The sequence below is a fragment of the Corvus moneduloides genome, chromosome 4, assembly GCF_009650955.1.
Source record: "Corvus moneduloides isolate bCorMon1 chromosome 4, bCorMon1.pri, whole genome shotgun sequence".
Taxonomy (NCBI): domain Eukaryota; kingdom Metazoa; phylum Chordata; class Aves; order Passeriformes; family Corvidae; genus Corvus; species Corvus moneduloides.
Genome location: NC_045479.1, coordinates 19,335,441 through 19,358,774, shown reverse-complemented (window position 1 = coordinate 19,358,774; position 23,334 = coordinate 19,335,441). Strand labels below are relative to the sequence as shown.

At 36.1% G+C, this 23,334-nt stretch overlaps 1 protein-coding gene and 1 long non-coding RNA gene across 2 annotated transcripts in view; one reads left to right on the top strand and one right to left on the bottom strand.

The window, feature by feature from the left end:
• Nucleotides 1–19,490, top strand: part of IGF1 (insulin like growth factor 1) — a 54,757-nt gene extending 35,267 nt beyond the window's left edge. Inside the window, exons 3-4 of the mRNA XM_032106607.1 lie at nucleotides 4,308–4,489; nucleotides 11,306–19,490. Coding sequence (XP_031962498.1) covers nucleotides 4,308–4,489; nucleotides 11,306–11,365 — 242 coding nt within the window. The 3' untranslated portion in view covers nucleotides 11,366–19,490. The remainder of the gene's footprint in view (nucleotides 1–4,307; nucleotides 4,490–11,305) is intronic.
• LOC116442928 lies at nucleotides 10,890–20,280 on the bottom strand. The gene is made up of 3 exons (XR_004239695.1): nucleotides 20,159–20,280; nucleotides 19,588–19,691; nucleotides 10,890–11,160 (listed from the first exon to the last, which is right to left on the bottom strand). It is a non-coding gene; the product is annotated as an uncharacterized LOC116442928 (long non-coding RNA).
• Between the last annotated feature and the right edge of the window lie 3,054 nt (nucleotides 20,281–23,334).

The window sequence follows — 23,334 nt, the reverse complement described above, 5'->3', positions numbered from 1 at the left end:
GACTATAGCACTCTAATAGGTCAATGGCCTTCCACCATACTTTAAAAGCTGCAGTTGCACCTGAAGATTGACTCTAATGCTAGATTAGGATTAAATCCACTGTTTTTCAGATTTATGATGTATTTCTGAATTACAGTCTACATGGCACTCTCAAGTTCTACTGCTTGGTTAAAAGAGACACAAGAGCAAATACAAATAGTCACATAAAAGTTCCAGGACACATAACCCCAGTTCTTTCCTAGAGTCTTAGAGTAGACAAGCTTTGCATTTATCCTGGGCTAGTTCTCATGTTATTTCTAATTTTACTACTACAACAGTAGATTATGATTCTACCCAGAATGCCTAGATAACTTGACATTTGAAACTTCTGCAGTCCACCTACACCCAGTGCTTCTCACATTGAAACCACTGGTAGAGCAGAAGCAGTGGCAGCAACAGTAGGGTATTTTGGAGAGATGAGGAGGAACAGAGAAAGTAAGTGTAAACAAGTCCTGCTGCATTACTCCACTAACTTTGCATCATTTAAAGGGAAGTGCTGTTAGTGCAGAAGCCAGCTGTTTAACTATTGGAATCCTATACCTTGGCCTGCTTTCAGAGCACTTCAGAACAGTGTGACTAGACTTTGTAGCTGCTTGTCGCACACCGAAAGAAACATGCTCAGATTTGATAAAGTAGATTAAATAAGAGCCAAATATTCTATTAAGTAAACTTTGACCTACATGATATGAAATTCTTTTGAGCTAGCAACTGACAAAAAAGGAAAGAAACCTCCAAGGAAATCAGTGTATATCAGCAAAAAGGAACACCTAGGACTGTTGTATGTCCACAGGCAGCACTTTGATGGTTGAGTAAATAAAAGGAACTTCTGATAACAGCAGGAAGGCAGCACTCAAATTATGTCAGAAAGATGAGAAAGAACTATCTGTGTTCCCAGTATAGTGACACAGAAGGTGTAGTCCATACTGAAGGCAATAATTTTTTTTTTTAAATTAAGAAGGAGAAGTTATATTAAAAATGCAGAACCAGCAGCCATTTATTTACCAATATGGATTTTTGTCCAGAAATTAACTTAAGTGCTTAGTTATATCAGTTCCTATGTAGGAGAGCACTCAGGCATGTGCTCACTGTTTAATATGCAATTTAGTCCAACACACCACAGAGGAGCTTGAACATTTGCCTAGATCTAAGTGCATACTTTGGTAACTTGATGAACTGGGACCATCTGATCCTGCAGTCCTGCCAGAACAGATGGGCCAAATAGTGATTAACATCTGTAGAAGTGGTGCTATCTCCTTGTAATTCTTTATCTCATCTTTCTCTGTGATAGCATACTTCTACACTGCAGCACTTCAGAGGTCAGAAGCAACTTAAAATCCATTGCTTTAAAATTACTTTAGTCATCAGATACTTCTCAATCACGATTGTGGATCATGATTACTGAAAAGGAATATTTTTTTCTGTTAATTTGCTCTCTCTGTTGTACAGCATTTTAGGCAATATCATTTTCTACATCACACAAATCTTAAGTATACTTGATTGCTTAGCTCTTTCAAAAGCCTTGGGAAAACATTTCTTGAAAAAAAAAATTCTGACTTCTCAATACTAATGTTATCTTTATATAAAGGATGAGCATTTACTATGCCATGTAATGCACGAATATTTAGGCCTACAAATAAATTAATGTCACACTTCATAGCTGATACCATTACTGATGTGATAGAGATTCCATTCCCATCTTGTTACATGTACCATACAGGCCTTTTGAAGAGCTTTTAGACATTATGTAATCCTTCATAAAATTATTATTTTGTCAGAAAGAAAAATAAAACATAGATGTCTTTTGTCTGGCTACGCTAAAAATGATTTTGGAGTACTCTGAGATTTTCACCAGAAAGATTCCAGGATTCAGGATTTGTATTAACTATTTATGCACATGATAGTGAGGAAGAATGTTGTTACTGATGACTAAATAAAGCAGGCATCAGATATAGGTTAGTAAAGGTATTTTATCAACTGTATAAATGGTTAAATTTGGACACTGTAGGGTAAAATAACTCGAACAGAAGCTTTTAGGGTATGCTTGCTTATGAAAAATTGACAGATTGGTAAAAGAAAGGGAAGCTTAACTCATCAATTCTTGTACCTATAGTTTGGATGCATCTTTTAGGAAGGGTTACACCTGCATATCCAGGGACACAATTTGCCTTTCTGTGCTTTAAATGGGAGCGAGACAAAATGTGGCACAGCTGTGGGTATACTGCAAAGTAATGACACCCCACACTTTATCATGGGGGCTAAATTTTAAAAATTTAGGCTAAAACAACCAGATTAACAGATTTCAGGAAAAATCTCCAGGGAAAAGCTTGTATTTCAGATTATAACTCAGTGAGAGAAAATAGTCTGGGAGAAAAAAAAAACCAAGCCAACTGCACATCTTAGTATTTAGAATACTTTTCAGTGATACACATAAAACAACACACAGAGACAAACCAAAATATTACTGTAATCTACTCCTGGCTTGCTGTTCTGTTTAGTCTTATGAAACAAATAACTTAGCAGGCAGTGCACAATGTAGAGGCCTCCAGTGGATTGCAATATACTAAGTAAGCATGTTTTTCTTTTTGTTTAATTTATAGTCCCTGGGGGGAAAAAAAAAAAAGATGACATTTTAAAAACCTGCTTTCTGGGTTTACAAAGCTCATAGGGAGAGTTAGGTCTTAGCTGGCTGAATTGCTGGCTAAAATGTGAGATGTACTGTACCACTAGAGGTCTTTTCATTTACTGATGTTCTAAGGCCTCAAGGGCTCTTCATCAGTGGATACATATTTTAATCACAGGGAACAGTAAAATATAATGCTGTCTTTTCAAATTGACCACTGCAGGAAAAACATATGGATATCAATCTAGACTTTGCTGTATAAGCATTGGGGGCATTAATTTTCCAAAGAGAAACTGAATATTCCTCTTTTTTTGATATCCTTATCCTTTATCTAACTTGAGTAATTCTTAAAACATAAACTCCTGCCAAACTCTGTGAATAACAGATTTTTGGTCTCAGTGATATAACTGAGAAGGAGAAAAAAAAAATGCAAGAAAAGAAATTGGTAGAGATGACTGAATTGAGTTACTTCATTTTTTGGCTCTTGGCACACTTGCCTTTTTTTCCATATTTTTCAGTTCTTAACCAATGTGGATCATTCTGTAAATGGAAACATTTAATGCTGAAATTGTCAAAACAAAACACTTAATCTTTTCAGAATTTTACTGTCTGAAATCAAATTCTACCAGAATTTTAAAGTAGATATATTAAGTAAGCAACTACTTATTTTTTGTGAATTTACCGTTCCTTCATTTCTCGTTAGTCATAACAGGGCAACTGCACATCTGACTGGGTTGTGTACAAAAAATCCCAGGAAATAATGGGCCTTTAATCTCTGCGTATGATAGCAGAGAATTCAGCAGTTACTAAGGAAATCATAAACCACGGGGGAAAAAGACAAAAATGTAAGTGTGTAAGAGTTGTATGAATGAAAATGTTGGCCTCTACTGGAGCTGAGTGAAAAATGCAAAATATTTGCCAATTAAGTAGTAGCCACAGATGGCTGGTGCAAATGCAAAGCACAGGAAAGCCATGCTGTGTCAGTCCCATTTCTTATCTTCTGCAAATCTATAGAATATAAAAATCTTCTCCTTTTATCTCTTCCATCAACCTTCATATTTCATTGGTTACTTTGTTATCTTGATTCCTGCATCGCACTTTTGAGCTTGCAGACCTTACAGCCTGTGCAGTGGTACACAGTATTTATTTCCCCTTTGGAGCACACTCTGACTTCACACAGTACCTCGGTGTAGCCTTTTTTCTTAGGAAATACTTATCTACAGCACAGTCATGATCTATGGTCTTTACACACCAGCTACCTCAGGTGCCTCAACAATCAGTTTTCATACAAAAGCAAAATGACAAACTTCCTTTGTAAGGTTTCTGATTGTCAGATTTCAGCTTCCTCCCTCTCCATTTTCGAGGCTCAGGCAGTTCAAGAAAATACTTTAATAATACTTTTCTAAGAAGGCATAGATTTGCTCAAATGCTTAAATAGCAACCACCCAGAGGCAGAGATCAAAGCTGTCCATTTCCAGGAATATCTTTCAAAGGTGTATCTGAGAACAGGGTCTTAGAATAGATACACACAGGCAGGCTCTACAACGGTCAGTGGTGATTCGGTTAACATAATACAGCTTCATAATATGACCTGAGATCTTTGCATTTTCTTTCTAACATAAAATCTTTCCCTTTGTGTTTTGAATAGGTAAGCCCACAGGGTATGGATCCAGCAGCAGACGCTTACACCACAAGGGAATAGTGGATGAATGCTGCTTCCAGAGTTGTGACCTGAGGAGGCTGGAGATGTATTGTGCTCCAATAAAGCCACCTAAATCCGCACGGTCCGTACGTGCTCAGCGCCACACCGACATGCCAAAAGCACAAAAGGTAGGCCAGGCTGGGAAAAATTCACAGCGGCCAACAAACAACCAAACCAAACCAACAAAAACAAAACCCAACCAAAAAACCCCAATGTATTTTAGGGGAGGAAAATTCTATCAAGGCTGGCAACATAGAAAACTATTGATGTTTTCTGCCTACTAGATCTAGTGGAACTTTGGAAATTACTTTCCAAGGTGGAAAATAAGTAGGAAGTGGTGTGTTCCGTTTCACTTCTTAGAACACTGAATAAAACATGGAATTGCTAAGCTAGTAGTTACGAGGTTTTATCCTTCCACAGGGTAGTAAGTGACAAGTACCCGCATCATCCAATCATAAGTATCACCTAAGACTTCTTTCAAAAGAGAAACTAAACACTGAATGATTAACAACTCATTTATCCAGAATCTCTTCACTCATCCTCCACTTTTAGAGAGAGGTAGAGTGAGTGCTCAAGAGGGAAATCAGCCATTCTGCTATTCATTTTACACTTAAATGAACAAAACTTTTTTTCCTTCATTATGTTTGCCTTTTTTTTTATTTATCAAAACTAAATTAAATGGATAGTCGCTGCAATCATTGCATACTCCATTTTTACTATTTGAAGTTTAATATGTATGTTCTCCAAGCACTTCCAACATTGATTGGTATTATTTACATAGTTGCAGAGTTCTGAGTATCCAGATTTTCGCTCCTCTGATACCAGATATACTGTACATATATGTATCAACAGAGCCTATAGTTCAGAAAACCCATCTTAGACTAGGCTACAATTAAGCTCATGTCCAACTGTCCCTCTTGTTTGAGGTCTGAACATCTGTTTTACATATTATCTGTCTTCTGCTGTAAGTCTCCTGTGATTTATTTTATTGCTGTTGACCTTGTCTGTCCTACACATATTGGCACCACTCCTGCAGTTATCTGAAAATTTTTGCTTACAAGACATGGAACCTAAGATTTCATAGGAAGTCAGGAAACCAGTGCCGTATATTAAAATCCTTAATATCAACTCTATGAAAAGAACTATTGTAATCATTCCAGCATCCATTCTTTACCGTAAGTCAATCCATAGAATGGAATCCTTTCCCCTCTTCCTCAAGAGTTTTCCAAAAATCAGTGTCTGCATGATCCTTCCTGGGAAGTACCGCCTCGGCCCTTTAGCTCAAAGGGCACACAGGGCAGCAAGTGAAGACTTCTTCAGGTAGAGCTCAACTGTAAGCAAGAAACTCTTGTTAAACCTTAGGTTTATTCCTATCTGGGCACACATAAACCTAAGGCTTGCTGGAAAACAAGAAAAGAGCTTGGCCAGGAATCTGTGTGCTCCTTCCCATGCTTGCTTCTAAGGCAATGGATAAAACATTCATGTAAAGGAGACAAGATACCTGCCAGGTCTTTGATGGATCTCCACATCACTTTCCTTGGAGGACTAAGGAATGATGTCATCTTTAGGCAGCCATCCTTTTCCCAGTTCTAAACATAGGCAGGAGAGCACTGTTTTTTACAGACAGGAAAGACCTTGTATCTTTCTGCATCATCAGGGGAGGTAGCACTCAGGAGGGGTACTGGTAAAAAGATAAAATAGATGGAGTATGTAATTGAGTAATTGAGAGAGCCTGGCTGCTGAAGAAATCATCCCAGAAATTAAAAAGGGGAAGAATCAGGAGGTGAAAGGGGCAGTAAAGGGACAATGAAGAGCACTAGGAAAAAAAAAAAAAAAAAAAAAGGAGAAGGACTTAGATCAAGAGGTTGGGAAGATATAAAATATTGTAAAACTGAAGGAACCAATGTGCATCACAAATAAAGGATGGAATTTTGAGAAAATGAAATTAGAGACGAATTATTATGAAAGAAAAAAACACCTTCAAAGAAACTGTATGCAAAAAGGAGCATGTTGAACAAAAGAAACCATAAATTCTTCTCGATAGGAGCTTGGCAATAAAATAACAAATCTGATGGGAAATACAAACAAATTTTCTTTTTTATCTGCAGATGGAGAAAATTAGAATGAGGAAACAAAAAGAGAGAAGGGGTAGGAGAAATTATTATTCAGATATATGATAGATAAAAGGAAAATACTGTGGAGGGAACAGAAGGTGAATTCATTAGGAAAAACTGGTACATATTCTCATTTAATTTCTTTTCTCTTTCCTTTTTGCAGTCAGTTGTACATGCCACCATTAAGGAAGGCAACTACGTTCAAACTTTTTTGGACAGACTCTCCCAAGATAAATGTATTTTGCTAGTTCATACTGTTGATACGCCCCTGATTTTAACTAAAAAAATAGATATGCTTAATTTAAATAAATTTTCAGTTAAACAATTTGTTTCTCTCTCAATATCATATGTTATATATGAGACCTATATCTTACTCATAGAAAATGAATATATATATGACCTCTTCAAAATTTTCTTATTTGGCTCTAAGATGTAAGGTAGGATATATAGGTACAATATATAAGATGTTGTACAGTTCCTCTCAGATTTCATAGAGAATCAGCTCCTTATTCATTTCATACATCTGATAGAGCCTTTGTTTAGCATCTCCCTGTAATCTTTTTAGATTTTAAATTACAAATCCAGTATTTGGGGTTTTGTTTGTTTTTAGAGAGTTTCTAGTGCTTAAGTGGTCTATTTCCTCAGTTCCTTGGGCAGATTGTTCCTGCTAGGCACAATTTGGTAGATCTTAGTCCAATGGAGTAGGGATCTTCTCTTCTTTACGGTTTCAGTATTTCTGCTGGAAAGCAAAGCAATAGTTTCTCCTAGTTTTAGACTATATTTAGAGTTTTAAAGTGCAAAACAAGAGCAAAAAGGGGAGTTAAAGTCTTGTCTTCATTGTCACGGTACCATCTAGCTTTTCTTTGATTTGTTTCTTCCTCTTCTGAAAAATGCTAAAAGTTTAGTCAATTACCCTGAAGTGAACTAAACTTAAACAGCAATTTGGAAAACTACTGAGTAGCACCTTTGAAAAACACTGCCCTACCAAAGGAAACAACTGAGCAATTTCCACAACTGTACACATGAGAGAAGACTGTGACCTTTTCAAATGAAGCAGTGTCACAGAAATAACGTCAAAATTCTTATCGGTTTTCAAGGTACCTTGAAAATTACTACTGAATGTGAAGGCTGGTAAGGCTGATTTTAAAATCCAGTAAAAAAAGAATCATACAACCATTTAGGCTGGAAAAGAACTCTAAGAATATTGAGTTCAGCCATTAACTCAGCGCTGCCAAGTCCACTAGTAAACCCTGTCCATAACTGCCACATCTACATATATTTTACATAACTCCAGGGGTAATGACTCCACAACTTCCTTAGGCAGCCTGTTTCAGTGCTTGGCAATGTTTTCTGTGAAAAAAGTTTTCCTGCCATCCAATCTAAATTTGCTCATGAACATAGTGCCATCCCCTTGCAACCCGAGCAAAATGGCAAAAGAGGTGCATATCTAGCTATAATTTTGCTCTTCCTCAGATTTTCAGTCCTTATTCTTCTTTAGGCCTCATATGTGAAAAATACGCATAAATATATATACCAACAAAGTATGATTAGGAAATGGATTCTCTCAAAAATACTTTCCAGATTTTTCTAATCTTCAAAATTCAAATAACACTGAGTGGGACTAAGAGAGAAAGGGAAAAGATATTAGTATTTTTAGTTTAAGAAAATGCCATTAAGAAAACAGAAAAAGTATTGCATTATTTCTCATTAATTTTTCTAAGACTTTTGTAATTGGCTCAGTATCAACTCACAGATACATTTACAGGCCAAAATATGCACTATGGCACCACTCTTAATTTCTCTTGAAGCCCTGCCACATTACCAAGCCAATGAATAAACTTTTAGGTGTAACAGATAGAAGGACTTGGCCTTTTCAGAGAATTTTCTCCCACTGCTTACTTTGCAGCCCTGTTTTTATGTTAGTGATCACACTGCCCACAGAACTAGAAAGCTTTCAAAGAGACCCCAGAGAGTTCATAGCAAAGGTATCATGCCTGTTACTACAAACATTAGAATTTCCATTTATTACCAGTAAATTGAGGGAACTTTTAATGCCAATACGAGGTTTGAATGTCTGCCCTAACAGGATGAGAATGCTGCTGCATGCTTCCCAATGCCTTTCCAGCTCAGCCAAATGACCATTACCATCACCAAGGCAGTTGTTATCCTATTGTTAATGATGCCTTATCTCCATAGATCCATGCTGAAGGTGATGGGCTACAAGTCTGCTTCCCTCTTCTTGAGCTGACTTATACATAGCTCACATTTTGCATCTCTCATCTTAAAATTATGATCATCTTTGTCTGGGTCTGAATATCAGCTCAGAGCAATTTTATTTCTAGTTACCTTCTTCTCAAAGACTTAAGAAATAAAGCAAACTTTTCTATACAAGTACAAATGCAGGTCTGAGGACCTAATTCAGGCACTCACACCTGGTTTTTGGTTTTAGGGTTTTTTCTCCCAGTGGTCTCAGCAATGCATACTTGAAAAAAATGTGTTATGGGGGTCAAAGCATTTTCTGGAATGCATGCTACTACCAGTACACTTACTGGTAGTTATTCATCAAAATGCTGATTCTGGAGAAGGAAGTGTTCTAAAAGCAACCTGCCATCTTCTCTCAATTTCAAAGCTAGTCTGTAGCATGACAGCTCTTTTTCCACCTTCATGGCAGTATTAAAAGCTGTAAGCCAAACCATCCTGCATCTTAGTATCTGCTTTATTTGGGTGGTAAATCCCTTTTAAAGTCAGCCAACAGCAGTAGTGGAGAGAATTTATATTTTCATTTGGGAAACACACAGTTAATTTTCAATCTAAATATACTTTGAAAGTCACTGCAATGCAAAATGTCTGTTGTTTCATTATAAGGCTCTCACTGTTCATTTTATGGATCAAGAGTTTGTAATCCTTAAGAATATATGACTTTTGGCAGATGAAATGTAGCATATAGCTTTTCCTATATGCTGGTAAACTCTCTTCAAGGAAGAGCACCTAGGGTCAGCACTGAAGAGAATATTTTGTTTTGTTGCTGTGTAGAAAGAAAAAACTGGGCAGATGAGTAAAGAAATTCCTGTTTTCTTAGCTCACTGTAACCAATATGACCATTTGTAGAATAAGGCAGGATCCTTAGTGTTGGCAGACTCCTGTGAAATGCTGCAATGATGATTTTAATGAAAATCAGTGACAGTTTAGGGGGTTTACCCAGGATGAGCTCTTCAGGGTGAAAACCAAGGTATAACTTAGGAAGAAGTAAAGACAGCAGAGGTAGTTTTGGAAAAGCTGGAAGAGAAACAGGCAGTGAAAAGCAAAACACATATTTTAATTTAAGGATAAGCAGAATTCTGTTGACATTTCTGATTCTGTATTTGATTGATGCTATACTACAGCAATATTAGCAAAACTGAATGAGGAGAAGCCAGTATCCTTCTGAACTGTTCACAGGAATAGTGACTAGATGATTAATCTAGTCTATAATGGCAGATTCCTAACAAAAACTTTTCTTCATTATGACTATTTTGCTGTTGACAACTTTGGCTCGTCAATGATGATAAATCCTAGTTTGGCTCAGTGTTTTATACTTGGTGGTGGTATAATTAATTTAACAATTACGAGTACTGCCTAATTTTTGTTGTATATACTTAGAATAGTAACTTCACTCATATCCCTCAGAAGCCAGTTCAAATCCAGTGAAAACTAATAAGCTCTATGTGAGCTATAGTTTTATGATCCTTTGAAAGTTTCTGATTTATTTTATATTTAATAGATACTGAAGGGAAATGGAAAGGTTTTATATAGAATAGTATTTTCTATGGGAAATCACTAAAAACCCCCAGAAAACTAATGCATCAAACTAGCTTCCATTTTATTTCTCTACATTAGAAAAGCAAGAAAATGTTACTACTTTTAAATTTTAGGGCTTAAATAACAACTAGTGCAGTGGTAGAGCTGTATACACATGGCTTCATCTGTCACAGAGATTTTCTTTTTTATTATTTTTGGCTTTTCTTGAAAAAACCCTATAATTTCACTTAACTAAGAATTTGACTTCCAATAAGGATTATAAATATGGAGGATTATAAACACAATTCTGCCTTTAGTCTGATACAGAATATGCAAAGTCTTGGGCCTGGCTAATATTTACCAGTGCGATAAACAAGGAAATCAAATTGAAATGCATATACCACCCCCATCACTGCTGCTGAAGACTGGCCTGTGCATGGAATGACAGGGAACTGAGGGCATTATTCATTCCAAAGTTCTCTTGATTTGCTTAGCATATCACATTGTCTGCTTTGAGAAAACAAATTATATGGCTGCAGCTCCTACAGAGAACCCACAATTTTTTTCCTCCTCAAGGCCTTATCCAACAAAATCCAACACATCCAATATGCCATTTATGCAATACATAGTTAGCAGAGCAATTTTGAAAACACCTGGTACCAAAGCCCAAGAGATTCCACAAATCCTGCAGTTACAACTCTAAAGTTCCCTGGCCCCTATACATCCTGCTTTTGTAAATGTCTTTGGGAAAGAAAGGAAATCTTTGGTACCTACCGTATCCCTAAGCCCGTCTAGGTTCCAGTGTGCAGATATCTCCTCTGCCAAGATCAAGAACGACAACAGTTGAAGTGTTTACATCTAGGAGAACAGTGAACTTCGGATACAGAAGTTCTGCATAGTTAACTTCTCTGTAGATAACAGAATTACTGATTAAAATACAATTGTCTAACAGTTCCAGCACTCTGGACAACTGTTTTCCCACTATTATAAGTTTTGTGAGCATATAACGTATTTAAACCTATCTGTAATAAATTTTTCTTTCTAAACTTTCAGGAAGTACATTTGAAGAATACAAGTAGAGGGAACACAGGAAACAGAAACTACAGAATGTAAGAACATGCCATCCACAAGAATGAAGAATGAATGTGCCATCTGCAGGATACTTTGCTGTAAATAAATTATTTGTTAAACATTGGAAGACTTAAAAAAAACCTTTGTTTTAAAAAGCTTGATGCAAATTCAACCAATGGGCATTCTCCCAGTGAACAACACAACTAAACATTCCAATATTAAGTCTTTAGAGAACAGAACATTTTAAGCAGCCCAGAGATAAAAAAATCTGTGGTTGATATATGCTGTTTGTTAACCTATTTTAAATGTCCTGCGCAAAAACTCTTAAAGTCCTGTGCCCCTCAAAAGCCTACAAATTTATGGGCCTTTGATGGATCCAATTGCACTAAATTAACCTATGAACACTGGCTGCTGGAGTCATTCATCAGCCTTGTCTAAGTGGTGGTTTTTTTATTTGCACTTCTTTACAAGCAAGAGGCTGTTTGTTTTACAGTGTCTGAAAACATTGTTTGTCTACCCCTTCATATTTGCACAGTTTGACATTCCCAGTAACAGCAGCAGTAAGGTAACATATACAGTTTTAAATATCCATTAATTCCATCTGTGGCATTTCGACAAAATATGGGTTATAGATGCATTTGTTTTAAGACAGTTTTATTCTTCCTTCTCTTGCAAACATGCATATTTTTTTTGCAATTTGTGAGACAAAAGATTTTTAAAAGCAGTTAAAGCATACATAGGCTCTTGAACCAGTAATGATTCTTCCAGGTAATTATTTTGCAACAGTATAGGTAACTTCTTTCTTCCTCCATATAATGCCGTATGTAAAATTTAGCATATCAGTAATACACATATATCAAACAGTATGTAAAAATCTGTTTTATAGTACAACGGTGCTATTTTATAGTTTGTTACATGAAAGGGTCTGGCCAAACAGTAATAGGTAAAAGCAAATATGGAAAGACCAAGCCAAAGATTAAATAACAAAATACTTTCAAAAATATTCAGCTTAAATCAACTAAAATGGCTTCAGATTTCAACATAAAAATAACTTTACCATCTTCAAAAGAAAATTCACATACTTGCTTCCTTTTAGATATTTGAAGGGTGGTGTTTAGACATCTGATTATGTGGTACACAAACTCATAGATAACTAGGGCCAGTGAAGACAATCTGAAAAACAGCCCTCAAGTGGCTTCAAAGGGTAGTCCACCAGGACCTAAATCCTCCCGAAATATCAGCATTCTCTTCAGTCATAAAGGGGTGCTCAATTCCCCTCCATTTCAATTCTTCCCACAATCAGATGTAGCTTACCTGACTATTAGTTGGGCTGCTGCATCAGAAAAGCTAACCTAATCACCAAATTACTAGTGTAGAATAAGTCCTTGAGGAGAGATTAACTTCCTTATTCCCTTACTTACAGCTGCCATTCATGTGTTCTTGTGGGAGACAGAGAATCCCAGATAACCTCTGCTACACAACTTTGACAGGCCCCGCACTGGTTCTACCTTGAATGACACTGTGTCCTCTGCTGTATTTTTGTAAATCAGCTCAGTGTATGTTGGCCATGCAGCAAAGGGGGATAAGCAGCCAGCAGTGTCCCAAGGTGAGCATTAAACTTGTCTGTGAGAGAAGGGAAGGCAAAGGAGAATGCACTGTTCCACCCCGTCCAAGAACTCCAACGTCATCCCATTCAAATTTTTGCCCTCACTATTCTGCATGGGGTAAGCTCAGGCAAGGCATGAAGCACATCTTGATCAGCTCCAAAGGGGGACTGGAGAATAGTGTATGAAGGGAGCAGTTAGGGAGGTGGTAGATTAGATATATAAAGAAAGTATCTCCTTTTAAGGGCAGCTCAAATCTGCCTTACTTTCTATTGCAACCAAGGGAGTCGGTAACTATTGGCTTAAACACAAGAGAAAGTTCTCTCCAAACTGCCTATGTACAGCTCCTCAATAGTCCCTTGTGAAACAAGAAGGAAAGGTCATAAAAGTCTAACAAATTATTGTAGTTCCTTTCTTATTCCCATAGAAAATTTGCGGTTTGTATTTTTAACAAGTGCAATGTATTCCTATGCAACTCTTTAAACCCTCTGCTTTCTGTGAGATGGATGTCTATATGCACGATAAGCTGCCATAGCAATGTAAAAGTAGAACAGTAAATGAATAAAAAGAATATGTCACAGCTCTCACTGACTGAGATAGTTATGTTGAAAAAGGAAGAAAGTAAAGAGAAACACGTGTGGAAACTAACCTAAATTATTTACCACCAAATCAATAAACAGAGTTAGCAGTTCTGATATCTGTCACAGCTCCTACAGGCCTTTTATTGGCAGGGGGGATGGAGAGGGAAGGACTTTTACTTTAATAGCTGTAAGAATTCTAAGAATGGCTGCAATGCAATCTAAGAATAAGCCATTATTTTGATGTCACAGACATGATATATATTTCCATTTCATGCCCCATGACCCTTTCTGTCCCCTATCTCTTCTGAAGTTCTAAGGGGAAGAGGGAAGAACGGTGTGAGTGTAAAAAGCAATTTGCAAATATCTGTGGCAGCAAGTTTCTTTGTAGATAACTTTTTTACTGATGCACTGTTAACTTAACTGAATAACTATACATCATTTTGCATTCATTCCTGTAAATTAATTCAAATTTGTGGTCTTGGGATTCACACACTCACATTCATGCCACCATATTTCTCCTGTTGAGAAACCATAATGAGAAAATGTCACTCAGAGACAGCAATATTTATCACAATTTGACAACTGTCTAAACAAATTAAAACAATTCTTGAAAGCAACTAAAATAATGAATAGCTGTGAACTTCAAAGGCAACACTTTGCTTTACTAGAGAATAAATAGTGTCAAAAAATGGAAAGTAGCTCCAGCCCCACAGAGGTATAAGAAATCTCCAGTAATATGGCAAGGAGCACATGATAAACCAGTTAGTGTGAAAGATAAAGGGCTGCATTAGCTTAATAATCTCAATAAATCCTCTACTTAAAGAAGTTGAAGCGTGAGCCAAAGCATCTCCCTCCCAAAAGCACAAAGCAGTCAGTTTTGAAAAACTTCTAATTAGAGAAATTGAAAGGTTCAGCTGGATTTTTAAAAGCACTCCAGATATTTAGGAACAGGGCTCCCACTGGATGCCATTGATTCTCATCAATCAGTTAAATGGTAAAGAAAAACCCATTTCCCATCCTTCCCTATTGTGTAAGTCACATGACAAAGATCACAGATTTTTGCTTTCTAGAATAGACTTAAAATTCCAATTATTACACAGAATGTCACTGAAATGCATAAGTAAAAAAGTTAATTAAGCTTCATTTTCAGTCAATCCAAAAAGCACTGCAGATCTAAACTCACTGAAGTTAGTACCTCTCTGTCATCAAGGTAGCAAAATTTAAGTCTCATCTCCATAGTAAACATAATTAGTCATTAAGAGTTTTAATGGAAAATCAATAAATTCTTTATTCTGCTCAAAATGTGGTTAGAAACCCACACTTCCATTTCTGTGACAGACTTGTATGAGCTCATTTGCACCATTCAGCCAAGAGAGACAAGAAAAATCAAACCCTGGGATATGGCATCCAGTCCTGGTAGATAGATTAAAATAGGCCTCCTTTTTCCCCAGGGCAGATTACAGTGTCAATTCTTTTGGTAAGATTAAAGGGTGAATTAGTGGTAGGCTCTCTTCACAGAAGTGAATTCCATACACATCCAGGAGCCACACTCAGCTGCCCCATGAGCTCCTTGTTCTCTCAGTATCAATGATTAAAGCTGATTAATGAAGACTTTAGGCCAAGCACTGTGTCTTCTTGGCTCTCCATTCAACAAGCAAGATGTGATATCACAAGATCGGAAAAGTGTGTTTGCATATTTGCTTTACCTGTTATTGATTTGGCCAGCAATGCCAAAGTGGTGCTATTGTTTTGTTTAAGAAAGTACTTGACTAAAATATTAAAGAAAGCATAAATATTTTTTTAATGTATGAAAATGACAATTACATAGGTATGGTTATTAAAATAGAAATAAAACTAGCCATAACTTTTCAACTTTTTGTCACTCGGAAAACAGCAAAGTAATCTTATATCAATGCAGATGGGGCAGGAATAAGAGTCAAAATGCCACAAAACATAGACTTTAAATGAAATTCTGAACCTTTACTCCAAGCCAGAAATTCAGATGAAGAAAATTGTTAGAAGTCAGGGAACAATGGATATGACTGAAAGCCTTTCAGATTATGTGAGTCCTGTATCATAACAGAGATTTTTAAGCCACACTCTAGCCTGAAATCAGTGTAGAGTTTGTCTTGGTAAGGGGCATGATATGATTGAGATTTTCACTGAGCACCCATTTTTATAGTTTTACCCAATTACTTTCTCACTCATGGCACATAATCCAAAACTTAACGTTCTTAAAATTCGCAAAAGATGCAATTTAACAAGGAATGACAAAAAATATTCCTTACAGGAAATGGATGGTTTTTCAATTCTCACCAGTTTCAAATTGTGAGAAAAAGTTGAAATATATGGCTAACAGTCTGTGAATTTTTTTTTATTATTATTACTTTATGTGGTCACTATGAACATCCTTATGTGCAAAATTTCACATTTCATTTTTTTTGTTTTGAAATTATGCTAAGTTAAGCCCAAAAAGAGATTCTTGGAACCTATAGGCCAGATAGAATACTTATGTTGTTCTGATGAATCAATATATTTAAAACGTTTTATTTTTAGTCTGAAAAGGAATAATAATAATTTATTTGGGGGGTCTGCTTATACTGGTCCCTCTTTTTAGGATACTGGTCAGTGGAAATAAGTCTTCCAAACACCCAACTTCTGATCAAAACCAACATTTATTCCTCCGCCCAGAAAATCTAGTTAAAACACTATTGCAACATAATTTTGTTGTTTGTCTATTTGTTTGGGAGGGTTGTTTTGCTTTGATTCACTTTGTTTTGATTCCAGGGGTGAGGGGTAAGGATGAGGAGATGAGGCTTTTGAGTGATTTTTTTCTCTTGGGTACAATCCACATAAAATAAAGAATTTTTCTTAATGAGATTACTAATTATCCAATTCATGTGCGGAAGCAGCATTCAGTAAAGCAACTAGATTAAATTTGTCTTGAAAGAAGGAAAAAAAGATTTGAACACAAAGTTTTTACCCATTCTACTCCTACACTAGACAGTTTGCTTCTGACAGCATTGGAATATTCTACTGGACTATAAATGCCCAAAGACACAGTATCTGATATATAGAAATCTTTTTTTTTACACCAAAGGTGTTATGGGAATGTTTGAAATTTGATTACATGTCACACAGCATAGAGATATCATTGTAGCAGAGACCAAAATGAGCAGGATCTCCCTGATGCTTACATTAGGAAATCTTATACTAGTTTGCAGAAAGGGTGTATGTGTGTATATATACACATATATAGACACATGTATGTATATATGTGTATATATAGGCAATGTTACAGTGTGTGCATGTCTATGTGCATGTGTGTGTGCACGTGTATATTATGCTTTTCTTTTTGCTGTCAAGTAAAATTTGAAATGCTTGCTTTTTTCTCTTCAAGTCTTATGGGTTATATTTAGTAATCCAACTGGAATCTAATTTTAGAAGAACATTGTGTAACATGGATGTCACAGTTTAGATCCTGTCTTTGTTTTTCCTACCTAAAGACCAGATATTTAAACCATACGACGCCTCTTCATTGTCATCAGGCAAATATATCTGTCTGTTTAGATACAGATAAAAAAATACTAACTCTGAGGTCCATATTATGAAAACCTTTATTAAAATTTTATCTTTTATTTCATTTTTCTCCATAAAATTTCTATTAAGTGTGATATTTTTAGGTGTAAGCATCTCTTCAAAGTAAGAATATTGGGTAATATAAACAGAGCAGAATGAAAACCTCTGTTATCACCTCAACTATTAATTTTTCATTTATGTTTTTTGTAAGAATCATTTATCCCTCTCTACAGCACCCTTAACTACATCAGAAGTGGAAAAGGCTTAGCAAATTCCTATATCCCAAATTATTTATAGTAATTCTTGACTTTTTGTGTTCTTCAGTAACTTTATTTTGCCAGCTTGGCTCACAAAAGTCATAAAAAGCACCAATGTGATACTTTTGCTGCTAAACATTCTTTCCCACAAGTATTTAACATACACCCACCTAAAATATCTACATATTCAAACTTTATTGAGGTTCTTAAGAAACAAAACAAATACCGTTGAAAGATTAACTTTTCCCACCATTCTTTAACTAAATCAAAGGCATTGCATTTTATTGTATTTTCCATTCATTAGTATAATTCCATTCCTCTAAAGCAGCAACAAAATACCTGCAGGACAAAAAGGACTCTATCATGACAAATAGGATCATGCTTCATGTACTCATTTTACAGAAAAAGGTTTAGCCAGATAACTATATATACAACTGATTAAATGAAACTCATATTTTGTAGTATTTAACTTCATAAATTTAAAAATCAAATGAATGTTCCACTCTTCCTGGTATACTGGCATTAACCTGACTTACGGTGTGAAAAAACCCTACTTTAACAATGATCAAAGAGACAAAGGATCCAAAACCAACAGACTAAAGTGTTATCAATAAAGAGGTAAAATGTCCTTATTTTGTGCACAGTGATGAATTCTATCCTATTTTTTTTACATTAGAATTTCAAATGAAATTGATACAAATACTGCAAAAGAATTATGGTTCTCTTCATTATTTCCACCTAGAGACAAGTTTGAATATAATAAAGTACATGCAAGTGACAGTGCATGATACAGTATATAAATCATACCTTTTCATTTATTACCATTTCTAAGGAATTAGTCCAACAGAATTCTATAGAAATCCTGTGCAAGGTGAAAAAATAATTGTCAAAAGTGTATAACGATAATAGTTGCCTGGTTAAACTAAGTCTCATCTGACATGAGTCATAAAACACTCCACTGAAAGCACACTGGTACTTCATATTGCTCTGAACAGTTTCACCTGTAGTCTGACACCTCACGTTGCTTTTATCAGAATGCAATGATTCTGTTTCACAGTTTCTTAATCCTTGGAGTCTTTGGGTTGAATATTAAACATGTTTATCAAGACTAAGGATTTCAGGAAACAAAATGAAAGTAGAAGAAGCAGCACCACCTGCTGCTGATAATCAAATTGTGTATAAGCTTTCTTTTCTTCCAAATTACTGCAAAGCCACCCAGAATGCTCAATGAAGAGATTTATAGCTCTTGGTTTTCAGGACAGCCTTTCCATAAGGAGTAACTGTCCTCCCTTTCTTCAGTGTTGGACCTCAGTTGGTATCCTGACTAAAACTGGGGTTCCCATGATGCAAAGCATGAATGTGGATACATGAATTTCTGATTTCACTACTGAATAATCCTACTATTAACATTTCAAGTCATTATAATCAAACAGTGACAAGTGTTAAGTGTTCATTTACTAGAAACCATTTAAATATCTATTAGAGTTCTAACTGGATTTATTCTTTCTTTTTTATTTTCTTGTGCTTACTCATAATACAATGTCACTACTTGATGACAAATAATATTTCATACTGTGTATGTAACATCATTGTGTTGCAGAATCCCCCAAATACCTCAACAATGTCTTTGTTGCGCTATTCTCCCCATTTAGCACTTACAAGCTTTTCTAGTAACAACCAATAAATCAAAAAAACGGAGCTCTTGATATGTACAAATATAAAAAAAAATTCAAGAAGTTTTGCTAGTTTGCAGTTCATGTAATGCCATCTTGACCATTCTCTTCCCCTCTCTCTATGAGCTGTCTAGAACAGTAAACTTTGCTCCATAAATAATAGTGTATTCATGCTTTTAAAGGCTTTTATATGCATTTATGGTAGGTAAAGGTTGGAAGAGGTAGTTGACTGATTTTCACTTTTATCTACTTTGATTTCAGTAAAGGGCTTTGTCACTCTGTATACATAAAGGCTAATGCACCCTTTGGTTTGTAGAATGTACTGAAATGTTTGCAACCCTCTTGGTATCAGGTCCAAAATGTGAAGCATTACTGTTAAGAGGGTATCTTTCTAATGTATTTGTATGTATAGTTTACACCTCTGTGAGGTCTAATAAAGGATTATGGTTAATAAAAAATGCGTTGAAAATTCATCATCCATGCAGATTTTGCAGCAATTTGCATTCTTCCTTTTTCTTCCCTGGCATGCACATTTCAATTTTCTCAGAATACACCAAAATCAGGACATACCTTAGCAGGATGAGCAGGCTTCATTCATCCTAAAATAGAACTGGCATGGAAAGTGGCTCAAGAGCCTCGATGAAAGGAAGTGTCAGCAGATGAAATTAGGGAACCTATGGATAAAATGGATAGAAGTGAATTACCAGGAACTAACTGCGTTCACACACAGAGGAACATGACTGAACTCTGGCATACAGAGGTCTCTCAAAAGTTCCTTGCCTCAACAGAACTAAGTGGTAGCCAGTGGATATAGACTATTTAAAAAATATCCAAGGGACATTTAAGGAAGTACAAAATACTGTGCCTTGTCTCTCTATCCTTCTGTTCTCAAGAACAGAATCTGTGGGTAGGTGAATAAATACTACATGATAAATATGGTTCCTGCAGGAAAAGGAAGATGGTTGTTGTGAAGTTAAGCCTCAGAAATCTATTGGGAGTTCTTTGGAGGAAAAAAAGAACAAGAACTTAGTCAAGGAAGATCAGGGTGATCTTGTATTTTCTAAATGTTTGTAGATTAGGACCCTCATCCAAAGTTCTTTAAAACACTAACCTGTCATGAAAAGAGGCAAGTTCTTCATACCTGCACACTGCTGATTGAAAAGCATAAGAGAGACATCAGCAAGAATGGCCAGTAGATAGGTGGAGTGGCACCATATGTGAAATCTTGCTGCAGTCTGTTCCAGCACCCCCACTGTTCAGCCTCTCCCTAAATGAGCAGGAGAAGGGGTGGACACAAAGTTTATTGGTGATATTAAGGCAATCAGACTGATCAGGCATGATGAGGGTAAATCTATGCAGACTGTTCCCAGTTGTCAACTTGTCCTTCATGTGCTTCAAAACAGCTTTCAGGAAGATATTTTTCTATAATTTTCCAGGCCAACTTGCACCTCCACAGATCATGGCCCTCTTGGGTGGGTGCAGTATTTGCCTTTTCCAGTCACTAAACTCACACACTTTCCTTAATCTTTCTAATATGATAGAGAACAGCCTCACGACAGCACTGTGCAGCTCCCTTACCTCCCTCCTATGTATCCCACATTGTCCCAAATGCTTGTGTATCTCCATTTGGCTGAAGTGCTTCACAATTCCATCTGCTTTAGTTGTGGGAAATGTTCCTCTCTGCCAGTGTACTTCGGTCCTGGAAGGCCTGAGGACAGCCTTACCACTGCAAAACAGAATAAAAAATGCCTCTGGCCCAGGAAGACCCTGAATTGTGAATCAATGGAGGGTAGGAGCTTCACTACATGCTGCCTTGTTCTAGTATTTTTCCCTAGATACTGATTTTAAAGAGCAAAACAATCTCCTGGATTGGTTACCCCATATTTTCTTTACTCTGACTCCTTGTGTTTTTATCTTACTGCCATAGTAGACATTATAGATTCTAAATGCACAATCTCTAAGTGCACAATCCCTGAATTAGTATTCTTCATACAAAATTCTCTATATTTAAATATTTACAGGCAATAATGCTTAAACCCACACTGTCTTATTGTAATACTTGAGCAATTTAGGGAGACTTTGGTTTAAAAATAATCACTCAACAATATTCAACAAATTTTCATTCTTACATTCTCATGAGGAGGTGCAATTAATAGAGATCACAAATTGTGAGTTTGGCAATGTAGACAAGGAAAAGTTTAAAAATTCATTAATTTGTAATCTTAATCACAGTTTTTTAAGGTTGTTAATAATACATATTGCATTACCACAAGTTTTTAATCTTACATCAACAACCTGTTATTAAATATGACTGGATGGTAAGCTATGCTAACTCAAGCAAAATAAGATTTTTCTTATTCGTACATTCATAAATATACATTCCCTCAATCCAAAGGGATTGAGGGAACGTATAAGAAATTACTAGCGGTTCAGAAAATATAAAACTTCTGTGTTCAGCCTCTTTCTTCAATTGTGTACTTCGTCAGATGCAGAGAATTTAAGTTATAGGAATTTTGATCTAAGAGTTGCTGCATATTAACCAAAGCTGGATATTGACTTACTTGAAAATCATCTTATTTACTGCCCTAACTTGAAACAGTTTTTGGATCACAACTAAAGAGAAAAATCAGTCTAGAAATCCACTGCTACATGAAGACCAGCAGGACTTGTGCAAGCTTAGTAAAAATTAGGACTATCAACACCAGCAGTTAATAACCTCATGGAAGACTTTATTTTATTAGTGCAAAGTTTACACTGAATATAAAGAATTAAACTAATTTTTTTATACATGTACAACTTCATTAAGCTATGTGTGGTTTTGTCCTATGTTTTCGTACTGCTTTACACTTGGCTAAAAATACCCTTTATTCTCACATTATTGCCTAAATTTTGGCTCTTACAACTTTATCTAAGAAGTGTATACAAGAGATACAATAAGTAAAAATATGAAGTCGATTAGTGGTGGTTTTAAGCCAGTGATTCATCTCTGTGAAAAGGAGTTACCTCTGACAAGTGTTTTCCCAACTGAGAGGGTGACAGAGCCATTAACATTCTCCACGGTTCGCACATGTTGCGTGATGCACCAGCCCTACACAGATTTTCTGCCGGCTTTCTGCAAAGAAGTCATTTGTCATCTCTGTATTTTGACAACCAAAAGGCTGAGAAGAAATTGAACAGACCAGGAAGAGAAGTGTTAGTCAAACTGAGATAAAACAAAGATTAAAGCAGGATTTTCAGATTACCACTGGGCTGGTTTTGTTTGGTTGGGGCGTGCTTGGACTTAATCTTTAATAAAACAACCATTTCAATTAAAATGCACTGTCTCTGTACCAGACTCCAAGTTCTCCAGGACTTGCTTCTCAGTATGTGCTCTCTCCACTAAGTAATGTTTTCCTTCTTTTTGTTTGCCTTTTCCTTCTGTTCCATATACCACCTATTCCTGTTACATGGTGACCCGATGCAATAAGGAAAATGGCAAATATCTTTCCAGTCCTTGCGACAAAAAAAAGCTGATAAGTCTACTGATTTGGGCATGCTAGGAGATAAAGATTTGAAAGCCATCAGGCTGAACATGGAATGAAACCACATTTCCCATTAATTCTACACATACCACAATTAGCTTAAAATTTGGGGGAGAAGGATGCAAAGCCACAATGCCAGAATTTTTGGGGTGCCCAGTGCTACAGCATTAAGCATGCCCTCAGCATCTCATGGCACATAACACAACTGTAATCACTTGAAGATATTTTGGGTTCAAAAGCAGATGGAGCAGGGAAAACCAGTTATTTCTACCATTAACAGACCACAGAGAAGCTGCCAATTTTTTTTCAGTTTTTGTCTAGGCTTTAGTATTCCAGATATAATTTTCCTTAATTCTTTCAAATTATTTAAGTTTCAGTCGCATGCATCATTTTTATTCTAATTCAAATTACAGAGAATCAGTCTCTTACCTGTGCTTGAATTCAAATGGTTTTTATTAAAACTACCTGCCTGCAGAATTGGTATTCACATATTGTGCAAGGGGGAGATTTTCTTCATTTCACATTCTTCAAATCCTTCCTTTTCAAATAATGCTTTATATCATTGCCTTTCCTGCAGATCTTCATCTGGATATTGTTATCATTGTTGGTACTTCCCAGCTTCAAATATTTTTTTGTACACATAACTCCTAGAGACAAATCAGTCAGTAAATTTCTTGGTAATTTAACATGCTGAAAACAATCCTGTACTGCTTTAAGCACATTCTGTTGTTGTTTTAGTAATCAATAAATGAGCAATTGACTTCAGACAAAACACTTAAAGTAGCCTTTTCTGCAA